The 14,484-nt window shown below is 40.7% G+C and overlaps 1 protein-coding gene across 1 annotated transcript; it reads right to left on the bottom strand.

Moving 5' to 3' along the window:
* Positions 1-1,032: 1,032 nt before the first annotated feature.
* LOC112709276 (protein MAIN-LIKE 1-like) lies at positions 1,033-1,846 on the bottom strand. Its single transcript, XM_025761169.1, has 3 exons — positions 1,568-1,846; positions 1,395-1,481; positions 1,033-1,296 (listed from the first exon to the last, which is right to left on the bottom strand). Exons 1-3 carry the CDS (start codon positions 1,844-1,846, stop codon positions 1,033-1,035), a joined length of 630 nt encoding a protein of 209 aa, XP_025616954.1.
* Positions 1,847-14,484: the final 12,638 nt, after the last annotated feature.

The following is a 14,484-nucleotide window of genomic DNA, read 5'->3' as shown; positions in this document are numbered from 1 at the left end:
TTATTAGCTGTATATATTTTTTACAAGAAATTTAATTTTCGTACATTACGAATTCATACAATAATCATAGACATAGAACCCAATAGCCCTGACCTCACCTGCTACCACGTTGGCCAGCATGTCATCCATGAGGCCTCGGGTTGAAACATCCACCTGTGCCACATGCAGGTGGTCTTACATTGCTCTGACCTCGACCAAGTGGAGGATCTGGACTAGGCACTAGAGTGCTCATCTTGTTCCTCACCTGCGCATAATCTGCTGTGGACGACGACCCACTAGACTGATCATCCAAGTGGCGTGGCAAGTATGCAGACTGAGGTGGTGTAGTGTGCATCTGCGAGAATGCCTGGGTCTGCTGTGGCATCGTCGACACATCCGCCAATCTGCCATCTCCTTCCTGCATCAGGCCCATCATTTAGTCAGGCACCATCATCGTCACATCAATCATGTCCTGGGTATCTAATATGGGCTGGTAGTCGGGCTGGGGTCCGAGCTCCGAGCTCCGATTGGCTGAATTACAACTGAAACTGAGTCCTGATATCAAAATGAAGACTAGCCTCCAATCTCTGCCCTTGATGACTGGTCTTGGCCTTTGAGTGATGTGACACAGGGGGTCTCAGAGATAAGTAGTCTCTGGGTACAGGTCCTGAAACAGATCCAACCATCTGGCCAGTATCCTCGGTCTGGTTGGCTGGTGGGCTAACGGGGTCTCTGTCGCAGTAAACCTCGTCTCCACCCTGCCTCTCTTGGACTGCACCACGTCTACCTCTCCCTCTGGCTCTCCCCTACACCCTACCTCTCCTTCCTTTGGTAGCTGGCCTCATTTTCAGAAGGTGGCATCATCTGGCTGATGTAGATCTGGAGCAAGTGGATGGTAAATGTGCAGGTCCTCTGGCCACCAGGTGCTGGTCACTCAGACCGAAGAACTCTGTGTGCGCCCACTGCAGGTACCAACTCATATATGGGAGGGAAGGACACAGGTCTATATGATGGTGTATATGTAGACAATGGTCAGCCTGAGCATCCCACAACTCATGCGAGCCACCAAGCAGCTGCGGGAACCACCTCACCTCGCCTGAACCAACCATACAGCCTGTGCATCTCGTCAATGTTCAGTAGCCTGGTCAGAATGTGCTGCAGGCCACCGAACTGACGTACCACCCGGTCCACCTGATGCCACTCGATGAAAGCGAAGCAAAGCAGTGAACAGAAAACTGCTACCAAGGCCACCACCTCAGCTATCGCTGGTGAAATTAGACCAATCAGTTGTGGGTCAGCATACGGCGTCCACTCAACCTATTCACAAAATGAAAATTATTGATGGCATTGAAATTTCAAATGCAATATGTATTTAATTAAAATAAATTTGTAATACCTAAATATTTATCACTTACATTCAGCATCTCAATCACGTTCAGGGTACTCCTGTAATGCCTAAGCTTGCTCTCACCTCTGGCATTGTCCGGCCGGTACTGAACCCACTTACAATGCCAAACACAATTCCACATTATTGTTCAAATTCATTAACTAATTAATAAATTAACTAAGTGGTCTTACAAGTATTTACAATACCTCTCAACCAGTGGAAACCAATGAGTATCAAAGCCATCGGGCCGTAGCAGCGGAATATGGTGATAGGCCCAGGACAGCAGCAAGCTGACGCACCCACCCAAATTGCGCTGACCATGATCCATGGCACAGCACATCTGGCAGTACAGCCATGCCAACACAGCCGAGCCCCACGATAACCAGCCACAATTGTCAAGGTCCTCCAGTAGGGGAGCCACCTTATATGCACCCGAGAGTCAAATGCATCTGGGAATAGGATACCCCCTATCAGCTGCATGATGTACCCTCTCGTGTACCTCATCAGGCTCTCCTCTGTGGCGTCCTGCTCTAGCTCACCGCAAATCGTGTTGTGGAACCAAGTGAGCTTCACAATCCACTTGGTTTGTGATTGTCTATCCTCTCAGCCAGGAACAACACCCAGAATCTGCTCACATAACTCCTCAATGGTCTGTCCCTGATGGTGTTGCTCCAACCCATCTATGCATCCACTCACAGGATCACCGTTGATCTTGAGTCCTAGCTGATAGCCCACGTCCTGTAGGGTGATAGTCAATCTCCCTGCATGGTAGATGAACGTGTGGGACTCAGGCCTCCACCTCTCTATCAACGCCAAGGCAAGTGACCAATCGTGCTCAAACTCAACCATATAGGCCACATACTCAAACGCGGCTCGTCTGAGATATGGCCTAATTTGCTCCGGTGGTTGTGTTATCAAATTCTGCTTAGTGCACAAGATCTGAGGTGCCTACCAAACAGAAACAAAAAATTAGAAAAACAGGGACAGTGAACACATAAAATAACAAGTTCACTCTTTATTAATTACAATAAAATAAACAATGAAAAAATTATACCACTCGATCAAGCTGGCCAGCAGTGTGCTCAGCCTCATCCAATCTGTACATCATATCCTCGTAGCCCAATAACTGCTGCTCCATTTAAACACACTCTAGTAAAATAAAATCACATACACTGAACTCAATTTCTTTTACGTTAACTAAATTATTAAAAAATATATTTAAATCTATAATTGCTTATAAACTTACTAATTTAAATTTAATCCAACTACATGATGCCGTCAACTAACACCCTAAACAACCCTAATTAATAACTAACTGAACCCTAAATTTTACTAATCATATTTCTTTCTAATCAAACTTATCCTAATTAATTATTCAATTAATTACCTCCTAATTTCACAACTTAAACTAATTATTCTGACTAAACTGACTAACAATTTAATTTGTTATATTAATTAACATGTTATAGACACTAAATAGCTATACTTGAAAATAATAACATAAAAAAGCTAACTAACATGTAAACAGTAAATCTGTAACTCTAACTAACATGCAACCTCTAACTAGTAAACTTATCTAACATATAAACAGTAACTCTAACTAAGCTAAAAAAAGTAACTCTAACTAACATATTATTTACTGACCTAAAACTGAGAATGTCGTCCATAACGAACTTCACGGACGTCGAAAAGATAGAAAGGAGGAATAAAGTAAATTTGGAGGAGAGATTGAAAAAGAAAGGGACAAATGAAAATGGCCCCACCAGGTTTACATAGTGCACCGAACTCACCCTAGAGTTGATGCCAGAGCATCTTGGCCAGTTTTACTAGCCTTTTCTTTACTGTTTTTAGGTAGCTTCATGCATTTTATTTAGGAAATAAGCAAGTTTTGGGTGAATGTACACTTACATCTTGATTCAATCAAACATTGTGAACTTTACATGATTTCATGAGAATAATGCATGAATTGAATGACAATTATATAATGCAAGATCTCATGACCTGGAACAAAGCTTTGATTCACCTTGTTTGTTTGATTTCAGGACCAAGGAAGCATGGAAAGACCACCTTAGTAGCCACGTTAGTATCACTAACGTGCCACTAACGTGGAAAGGGAGCAAGCTTGCAACGTTGGTGGTAAAGTTATCACCACTAACGCCTTCGAAAGCCACCACAACCTACGTTAGTTTCCACGTTAGCTGCACTAACGTAGGAACTAACGTGGAAGGAAGAGGAAGCTCCAACGTTAGTGGTAAAGTTAACACTACTAACGTTGCAAAGGCCAAAAATAACCACGTTAATGCCATTAACGTGAGCTCTAACGTGGAGCAATAGAGGATCGCCAATGTTTGTGACACTAACTTTGTCACTAACATTGGATCAAGCCAAGTTCACCAACGTTAGTGGCCACGTTAATGCCACTAACGTAGGAGTTGATGTTAGAGATGGCAACATACCCACGTTAGTGGCCATGTTAATGCAATTAACGTGAGCACTAACGTGGAAGAGGAAGAGTTTTGTAGCGTTAGTGACAAAGTTAGTGTCACTAACGCCTTTGAGTCATGGGCATGCCTACGTTAATGGTCACGTTAGTTACACTAACGTGGACCATTAACGTAGGAGAAAGGGCAAGAAGGTAGCGTTATTGGCAAAGTTAACGTCAATAACGCTAGCAAAGGATGGAAAGGCTACGTTAGTGGTCACGTTAGTGCCCCTAACGTTGGAGTTAACGTAGTTTAAGTAGGTTGGGACGTTAGTGACAAAGTTAGTGTCACTAACGTCTTCGAACCAGAATTCACACTTAACGTTAATACCACTAACATCCTGACTCACTGCATACCATGCCTGACTCACCCTCTTTCTGCAAGCAAAGCTGAGCCCACTGAGGACTGTAACTACTTCAACTAAAGATCAAAGGCTCATATCCAAGATTTGGAGAGCTAACTAGAAGATCAGAAGAGTAGTATATATAGGAGTAGTTTTGAACTAGAAGGGAGCTTGGCTTTATTGGGAGCTACACTCTGTATATTTACTTTTTCTGCAATTTCTAGTTACTTTATAATGCACTTTTCTCTTACGCATTCCATTCCCAGAGCTATGAACAACTAAACCCCTTTCATTGGGTTAGGGAGCTCTGTTGTAATTTGATGGATCAATTATAGTTTTCATTCTTCTTCCTCTTTCTTTTCTCTTGATTTTGCTAGAAAGCTTTCGGTCTTAAACCAATTGGTTAGTTATCTTGGAAAAAAAATCTCCATAATTGGATCTCCTCTGAGCCTTGGAAGAGGAATGAGGAGATCATGCTAGAATTGCTTTCTCACATTGGATTAGGTTGGGAATTGGATGGATATCGTGACATGTAATCCTACTAATACTTTGATCTATGAAGGTGTGTGGTATAATCAGTGACCAAACTTCATCTCTTCTCATGAGCAATTAAATCAAGGAATTGGAAAATTGTTCAAGCTTAGAGAGATTGGGTTGCCAAGGAATTGGGATCCAATCACCTAAGATTGCCAAGGAGATCAATGAATGTATTGATTGAGAAAGAGATGAAGATGAACTTAATCCGGAGAATGCAACATCTCCTAAGCCCAATGAATTCCCCATCTCTGATCTTACCCATTCTCTTTACTTTCTATTATTTACTTTCATTCTCATCTCCCCAATTCCCCATTTAAGATTCTACAAATTTATATTTCATGTCATTTATCTTTCCCGCATTTATGTTTCTGCAATTCTCACTCAATTTGGCTTAGCTTGACTAGAACACTCCTCTAATTAAAATTGCTTGACCAATCAATCCCTATGGGATTTGATCTCAATCTATTGTGAGTTTTCACTTGACGACAATTCGGTATACTTACCGAGGAAAATTTGTTGAAAGACAAGTTTTCGTGCATCAAGTTTATGGCGCCATTGCCGGGGATTGATTTTGTATCGACAATGATTAAACTAGAGGATAACTAGATTGAGCAATTTTCTTCTGTTTCATTTATTTTGTTTCTGTCATTTACTTTTAGTCTCAGGCATTTTCATTTATTACTTCCTTTTGTTTTATTTTCTCAGTTAATTCACAACTCTGTACTAATCCACTAACTATTTGATAAATTACTTCACTCACACTAACAGTAACCTTAACAAGAGTGATTTCTTCACTTCTCTCTTGCTTGTGTAATCTGCTGATTGTATGACAGGTAGAAGAAGAGGAGCTTCAACCTCCTTTGAATCTGAACCTGAGAGGACCTTCCTTAGATTAAAGAGGGAAGCAAGAGGGAAGAGGGTAGTTGGTACTGAAGAAGAAGAGGAGGATTTTGAGTCATACATGGAGGAGAACATGGAAAACCACCATGAGGAGGAGACACACAACCATGCCAGAGAAGGTCCAACAGGTCATGCTGGGCAAGAGAGAAGAGTTCTGGGCTCTTATATTAATCCAAATCCAGGAAACTGTGGAAGTAGCATCCAAAAACCAACCATACATGCCAATAACTTTGAACTGAAGCCCCAGCTAATCACCCTTGTTCAGAACAACTGCTCATTCGGAGGAAGCGCCCAAGAAGACCCCAATCAACACTTGACCACCTTCCTAAGAATATGCGACACTGTAAAGTCTAATGGTGTTCATCCTAACACCTATAGATTGCTTTTGTTCCCCTTCTCTCTTAGGGACAAAGCATCTAAATGGCTGGAATCCTTCCCGAAGGAGAGTTTAACAGCCTGGAAAGATGTGGTAAATAAGTTCTTGGCAAGATTTTATCCTCCCCAAAGGATCAACAGGTTGAGGGCTGAGGTACAAACCATCAGGCAACAACATGGTGAAACTCTCTATGAGGCATGGGAGAGGTTTAAGGACGTAACAAGAAGGTGCCCACTGGACATATTCAATGAATGGGTGCAACTACACATCTTCTATGAAGGGTTGTCTTACGAATCAAAGAAGGTAGTAGACCACTCTTCCGGGGGATCTCTAAACAAGAAGAAGACTATTGAAGAAGCCATAGATGTCATTGAGACTATAGCTGAGAATGACTACTTCTACGCTTCTGAAAGGAGCAACACTCGAGGAGTAATGGAGTTGAACCATATGGATGCACTGCTAGCTCAAAACAAGATGATTACCAAGCAATTGGCCGACCTTACCAAGCAAATGGAAAGGAACTAAGTCGCAGCAGTCACCACCTCATCATCAGCTCAAGAAGGAGTAAATACAGAGGAAAGAGGTGACTAAGAACAGGCCAACTATGTTGGAAACTCACCCAGGCAATCCCATGATCCATACTCCAAAACCTACAACCCTGGTTGGAAAAACCATCCAAACTTTGGGTGGGGAAACCAACAAGATCAAGGCCAAGATCAGAGACGCCACAACCCTAACAATAATGCAGCCTACCAACAGTCCACATAGAGACCATATCAAAACCAAAATGGCCATTCTCAACACTCTAACCCCAACTTACCATCACCATCTGAAGATTGGCTCTCCAGAATTGAGGTTTTTCTTGAAGATATATGCAAGAAAGTTCAAGACAATAGAGTGTTCAAGGATGAAGTACGGGCTAATATGAAGAATTGGGGGGACACCATCAAGAGGCTCGAATCTCAAGTAGGATATCTCTCTCAACAGATCCCTAAGCCCACGGATAGCTTCCCAAGTGACACTGAGAAAAATCCGAAAGGAGAAGAAAAGAAGGTGAGATGGGAAGAATATAAAATGGTCACTATAAGTGATGAGGAGAATTCGGAAGAAGTGAACAAACCATCAGGGCACCCCCAAGGTGGTTCAAGAGCATATCCAGATGAAAAAGACCAAGGAAGTGAGCCTACATAAAGAAAACATCCAGAGGAGGAGGAAGTCTCGAACCCCTATGCACGCAGAGCACCATTTCCCCAAAGACTCAAAGGGGGTGTAGAAGGGAAAGTATACTCAATATTCCTTGACATGTTTGCATCTCTCCATGTAAATATACCATTCATCAAGGCTCTCCAACAAATGCCCTCATACATTAAGTGTATGAAGGAGCTGCTAACCAAGAAGAATTCACTGAAGGGTGGGGAAACGATAGTGATGAATAAGGAGTGCAGTGCCCTTATTCAAATAGAGTTGCTTACAAAAAGGAAGGACACAGGGAGTTTTCACATTCCCTGCGCTATAGGAGAAATAAGGATTGATAGAGGACTTTGTGATCTAGGAGTAAGCATCAACTTAACGCCCTTATCCCTCATGAAAAAGCTCTAAATCAATAAGCTGACACCCACAGATGTAATCATACAATTGGCTGACAAAACTCAAAGACAAGCAATAGGAGTGGTTGAAAACGTGTTGGTGAAGGTTGGGAACTACTTCCTTCCCACAGATTTTGTTGTCCTGGAGATGGAAGAGAGTCACATCCATCCAATCATCCTGGGGAGACCGTTCCTAGCCACGGCCAGAGAACTTGTAGATGTGGAGCGAGGAGAGCTAATATTGAGGATACATAATGAACAACTTACCTTCAATGTCTTCAGACCCTCACAAGAAGTAGAGCAAGAAAACCATGAACTAAAGGATGATCATAACAAGACACCTCTGGAAGAAACAAGCAAGGAAACATAAACAGGGCATCTGGAAACACCAAGGGTTGAAAAACAAGAAAGTTAGATGCTACAACAGCCAAGGAAAACCCAAGGGGAGCTGAACCCTCAGGAGCTATCTGAGACCAGCAACGAGGTGTTCCTTAGAAGAGAAGTAACCAGGAGTAAGGAATCACCAAAGGAAGAAAGGAAAAAGGTGCCAAGGGGATGAAGGAACAAAAAGATCCCCACAGAAGGTTTCTCTCCAGGAGATAAAGTGATATCTGCCCATCATCCAATAATCCCACCTCATCTCCCCACCATTCCATCTCAGCTACCTCAGGTGTATACCATCAGTAAGATCCTCTCCTTAGAACATGTGGAGATCCTCAATGAAGCCAATGGGGATAGATTCACTGCGAGAGGGGAAAACTGGAAGCACTATCAACCACCCTGACAAAACCCTACCGTCAAGCTAATGACGCTAAAGAAGCGCTTCATGGGAGGCAACCCATGTTTTATATCCTTACCTTTAAACCTTTAATAGTAGTTAATAAAGCAAGATTCATGAATTTCGAATCAACTTTGACAATACCTAGGTATATGATGAGCGGATATTTTATACGCTTTTTGGGGATATTTTCATATAGTTTTTAGTAGGATCTAGCTGCTTTTTAGTATATTTTTATTAGTTTTTATGCAAAAATCACATTTCTGGACTTTGCTATGAGTTTGTGTTTTTTTCTATGATTTCAGGTATTTTCTGGCTGAAATTGAGGGGCCTGAGCAAAAATCTGATTTAGAGGCTGATAAAGAACTGCTGATGCTATTGGATTCTGACCTCCCTACACTCGAAATGGAATTCTTGGAGCTACAGAAACCCAAATGGAGCGCTCTCAATTGCGTTGGAAAGTAGACATCTAGGGCTTTCCAGAAATATATAATACTCTATACTTTTCTCGAGTTTAGACGATGCAAACTGGTGTTCAACGCCAGCTTTCTGCCTTATTCTGGCGTTAAACGCCAGAAACAAGTTACAAGCTAGAGTCAAACGCCAGAAACAAGTTACAAACTGGTGTTCAACTCCAAAGAAGGTCTCTACACATGAAAACTTCAATGCTCAGCCCCAACACACACCAAGTGGGCCCCGGAAGTGGATTTCTACACTATCTATCTTAGTTTACTCATTTTCTGAAAACCTAGGTTACTAGTTGAGTATAAAAACTACTTTTAGAGATTTATTTTGTACCACATGAAATTTTACATATGAATTTGTATCTTTGACGGCATGAGTCTCTAAACCCCATGGTTGGGGGTGAGGAGCTTTGCTGTGTCTCGATGGATTAAAGCAATTATTTCTATTTTCTATTCAATCACGCTTGTTCCTATTCTAAGATATTCATTCACACTTCAAAATGATGAATGTGATGATCCGTGACACTCATCACCATTCTCAATCTATGAATGCGTGCCTGAAAACCACTTCCGTTTTACCTTATATTGAATGTATATCTTTTGGGTTCCTGGTCCATGCGTTTGATTGCCTCTCCTGACAACAGAGCCTTCAATTCCTTGAGATCAGAGTCTTCGTGGAATAAGCTAGAAACAATTGGCAGCATCTCTGAGATCCAGAAAGTCTAAACCTTGTCTGTGGTATTCCGAGTAGGATCCCGGAAGGGTTGACTGTGACGAGCTTCAAACTCATGAATGCTAGGCGCAGTGACAGTGTGCAAAAGGATCAATGGATCCTATTTCAACATTAGTGAGAACCAACAGATGATTAGCCATGTACATGGACCCTTTTCACTGAGAGGACGGCTGGTAGCCATTGACAACAGTGATCCACCAACATATAGCTTGCCATGGAAAGAGACCTGCATGCGTGAAGAAGAAGACGGTAGGAAAGCAGAACTTCAGAAGACAGAGCATCTCCAAAACCTCAACTTGTTCTCCATTACTGCATAACAAGTATCATTTAATTCATGCTCTTTTACGTTTCACAATTAAAACTAAGAACCACTATTGATATCCTGACTAAGAATAATAAGATAACCATAGATTGCTTCAAGACGGTAATCTCCGTGGGATCGACCCTTACTCACATAAGGTATTACTTAGACGACCTAGTGCACTTGCTGGTTAGTTGTGCGGAATTACAAAGTGTGATTGTAATTTTTGTGCACCAAGTTTTTGGCGCCGTTGTCGGGGATTGTTCGAGTTTGAACAACTGACGGTTTATTTTGTTACTTAGATTAGGAAAAATTTGTCTTTTTGGTTTAGAGTCTTTTACTTTCTTTTCAAAAAAAAAATTCTTCAAAAATATTATTTTTCTTTATTAATTGTTAGTTTCTCATTAAGTCTAGTTGCATGTTTTAAGTTTGGTGTCCTTTGTGTTTTTGTCATCTAAAAAAATAGTTTTTCTCTGTTCAATCCTTGCATTTGTTGAATGTGTCTATGTTCTTGGGAATAGTTGCCCCTTTGAGTCGTCCTTTCTAAAATCTTTTTAAAAATAATTTTTCTTTGATTAAATCTTGTGCCAAATTTTAAGTTTGGTGTTCTCTTGTTAATTTTTCTTTAGTTTTCGAAAATTTTATTTTGCTTTTCTAAAAAATTTTAAGTTTGGTGTTCTTTCTGTTGTTCTTGTTGTTCTTGTGAGTCTTCAAGGTGTTTTTGAGTCTTCTTTGTGCTTTGATCTTAAAATTTTTAAGTTTGGTGTGCCTTGGTGTTTTCCCTCCAAAATTTTCGAAAACAAGGAGCATTTGATCTAAATATTTTAAGTTTAGTGTCTTTTGTGTGTTTTTCTCTTTCATAATAAAATTCAAAAATAAAAAATATATTTTCCTTTAATTGCTCATAATTTTCGAATCCCTTGGGTTGACTTGGTCAAAATTTTTTCAAATCATATCCTTTTAAGATTTTTAAAATCATATCTTTTTCAAAAACATCCTAACCACTTTCTCTCTCCTCACTTTTTCGAAAGTCCTCATAAAATATTTTCAAATCTTTTTTTATTTATTTTATTTTATTATTTCAAAAAAAATTAATAAATAAATATAATAAAATAAACAAAATAAATCCACATCATCTTTCTTTCTCCATCATGGAGCTAAGTGGAAATGAACAATCCAGAAGGACTCTAGGGTCATATGCTAATTCCACTACTGCTTCATATGGGAGTAGTATTTGTATACCTTCCATCGGAGTCAGTAGTTTTGAGTTGAATCCTCAGCTCATTATCATGGTGCAGTAAAATTGCCAGTATTCTGGTCTTCCACGGTAAGAACCTACTGAGTTTCTGGCACAGTTCTTACAAATTGCTGACACAATACATGATAAGGAAGTAGATTAGGATGTCCACAAATTATTACTATTTCCATTTGCTGTAAAAGACTAAGCTAAGAGGTGGTTAAATAACCAACCTAAAGCTAGCATAAGAACATGGAAACAATTGTCAGACAAATTCCTGAATCAATATTTACCTCCTAAGAGGATGACACAGCTAAGGCTAGACATCCAAGGCTTTAAACAAGAGGATAATGAATCCCTTTACAATGCCTGGGAGATGTACAGAGAGATGCTAAGGAAATTTCCCTCTGAAATATTTTCAGAGTGGGTGTAGTTAGACATCTTCTACTACGGGCTTACAACAAAAGCTCAAATATCTCTAGACCACTCAGCTGGTAGATCTATACACATGAGAAAAACAATTGAAGAGGCTCAAGAGCTCATTGATACAGTTGCTAGAAATCAGCATCTGTACTTAAGTAGTGAGTCCTCCATAAAAGAAGAGGCTAAGGCAGTATCCACTGAACTTTGTCCTCTAGAACAAGTTGCTGAAATCAATCAGCAATTATGTTATCTGACAGAACAGTTGGCAGAATTTAAAGAGATGTTACAAGACACTAAAGATGATAACAGGAACATGGAAGCACAACTTGACCAGACAAGACAGCAGTTATCGAAATAGATAACAGAAGAGTGCCAAGCAGTTCAATTAAGGAGTGAAAAAACATTGAATACCTCAGCTCAAAGCAGCAGAAAGCCAAGAAAAGAACAAATAATAGAGGATGAGCAGACTACTACCCAAAATCCCTCTGAGGACAGTAAGAGCCCAGAGAGGAATGATTCTGGTGTTTAAACACCAGAAAAGGGTAAAAAACTGGCATTAAACACCCAGTGGACGCCCAATTCTGGCATTCAAACACCAGAAAAGGGAGAAAAATTGGCGTTAAATGCCCAACCCATGTTCAGTTCTGGCGTTCAAACGCCAGAAAAGGGAGGGAATATAGCGTTAAACGCCAATCCAGCCCCCAATCCTGGCGTTCAAACGCCTATGAGGGGTCAGACACTTGCAACTGTTGATAATAACTCCCTCAAGAAGGCTTCTTAACCTACCTCTATAGAAAATAAACCTGCAGCAACCAAGGTTGAAGAATACAAAGCCAAAATACCTTATCCTCAGAAACTCCACCAAGAAAAACAGGATAAACAATTTGCCCGCTTTGCAGACTATCTCATGACTCTTGAAATCAAGATTCCGTTTGCAGAGGCACTTGAGCAAATACCCTCTTAAGTTCATGAAAGAGATCTTAAGTCATAAGAAGGATTGGAGAGAAACTGAAAAAGTTTTTCTCACTGAAGAATGCAGTGCAATCATTTTAAATATCTTACCAGAGAAGCTTAAGGATCTGGAAGCTTTATGATACCATGCACATTAGAGGGTACATGTACCAAGACAGCTCTATGTGATCTTGGGGCAAGTATCAACCTAATCCCTGCATCCACTATCAGAAGGCTTGGCTTGACTGAAGAGGTCAAACCAACCAGGATATGTCTTTAATTTGCTGATGGCTCCATTAAATACCCATCTGGCGTGATTGAAGACATGATTGTCACAGTTGGGCCATTCGCCTTTCCCACTGACTTTGTAGTGCTGGAAATAGAGGAGCATAAGAGTGAAACTCTCATTCTAGGAAGACCTTTCCTAGCAACTGGATGAACCCTCATTGACGTCCAAAAAGGGGAAGTAACCCTGAGAGTCAATAAGGATGAGTTTAGGCTGAATGCTATTGAAGCAATGAAGCACCTAGACACATCAAAAGACTGCATGCATGTTGATATTATTGACTCCCTGGTACATGAGATCAGTATGGCTGAGAGTCTCGAATCAGAGCTAGAGGATATCTTTAAAGATGTTCAGTCTGATCTGGAAGAACCAGAGGAAATAAAAGAACCTCTGAAAATTTCTCAGGAAGAGGAGAAACCTCCTAAACCTGAGCTCAAACCACTCCCACCATCCCTAAATATGCATTTCTGGGAGAAGGTGAAACTTTTCTTGTAATCATAAGCTCTACCTTAGAGCCATAGGAAGAGAAAGCACTAATTCAGGTGCTAAGGACACACAAGACAGCCCTTGGGTGGTCCATTAGTGATCTCAAGGGCGTTAGCCTAGCCAGATGCATGCACAAGATCCTACTAGAGGATAATGCTAAACCAGTGGTTCAACCTCAAAGGCGGCTGAATCTAGCCACGAAGGAGGTGGTGCAGAAAGAGGTCACTAAATTACTAGAGGCTGGGATTATTTATCCCATTTCTGATAGCCCTGGGTGAGTCCTGTCCAAGTTGTACCCAAAAAGGGAGGCATGACAGTGGTTCATAATGAAAAAAATGAACTAGTTCCTACAAGAACAGTTACAGGGTGGCGTATGTGTATTGACTACAGAAGACTCAATACAGCCACCAGAAAGGATCATTTTCCTTTACCATTCATAGACTAAATGCTGGAAAGGCTAGAAGGTCATGACTATTACTGCTTTCTGAATGGCTACTCAGGCTACAACCAAATTGTAGTAGATCCCCAGGATCAAGAGAAAATAACATTCACATGTCCATCTAGAGTATTTGCCTACAGAAGGATGCCATTTGGTCTGTGTAATGCACCGGTAACCTTTCAGAGATGCATGCTCTCTATTTTCACTGATATGGTAGAAAAATTTTTGGAAGTCTTTATGGACGACTTCTCAATATTTGGAGATTCATTCAGCTCCTGTCTTGACCATCTAGCACTTGTTCTGAAAAGATGCCAAGAGACCAACCTGGTTTTAAACTGGGAGAAATGTCACCTTATGGTGACTGAAGGAATTGTCCTTGGACACAAAATTTTGAACAAGGGGATAGAGGTGGATCAAGTCAAGGTAGAGGTAATTGAAAAATTACCACCACCTACCAATGTTAATGCAATCAGAAGCTTTCTGGGACATGCAGGATTCTATAGGAGGTTTATAAAGGATTTTTCAAAAATCGCAAAACCCCTAAGCAACCTACTAGCTGTTGACATGCCATTTATCTTTGACACAGAGTGTCTGCATGTTTTTGAGACTCTAAAAGCTAAGTTGGTTACAGCACCTGTCATATCTGCACCAGACTGGACATTACCATTTGAATTAATGTGTGATGCCAGTGACCATGCTATTGGTGCAGTATTAGGACAGAGGCATAATAAGCTTCTGCATGTCATTTACTATGCTAGCCATATTCTAAATAATGCACAGAAAAATTACACAACT

This window comes from Arachis hypogaea, chromosome 9 (assembly GCF_003086295.3).
Source record: "Arachis hypogaea cultivar Tifrunner chromosome 9, arahy.Tifrunner.gnm2.J5K5, whole genome shotgun sequence".
Taxonomy (NCBI): domain Eukaryota; kingdom Viridiplantae; phylum Streptophyta; class Magnoliopsida; order Fabales; family Fabaceae; genus Arachis; species Arachis hypogaea.
This window is presented reverse-complemented; position numbering and strand designations above follow the sequence as displayed.

Coding starts and splice junctions, on each gene's coding strand:
- LOC112709276 (XM_025761169.1), bottom strand. CDS start 1,846: ATGCAGCTGATAGGGGGTATCCTATTCCCAGATGCATTTGACTCTCGG. Junction 1,482..1,567: donor TCCACTGGTTGAGAGGTATT/GTAAATACTTGT, acceptor TGGCATTGTAAG/TGGGTTCAGTACCGGCCGGA. Junction 1,297..1,394: donor ACGTGATTGAGATGCTGAAT/GTAAGTGATAAA, acceptor TTTTGTGAATAG/GTTGAGTGGACGCCGTATGC.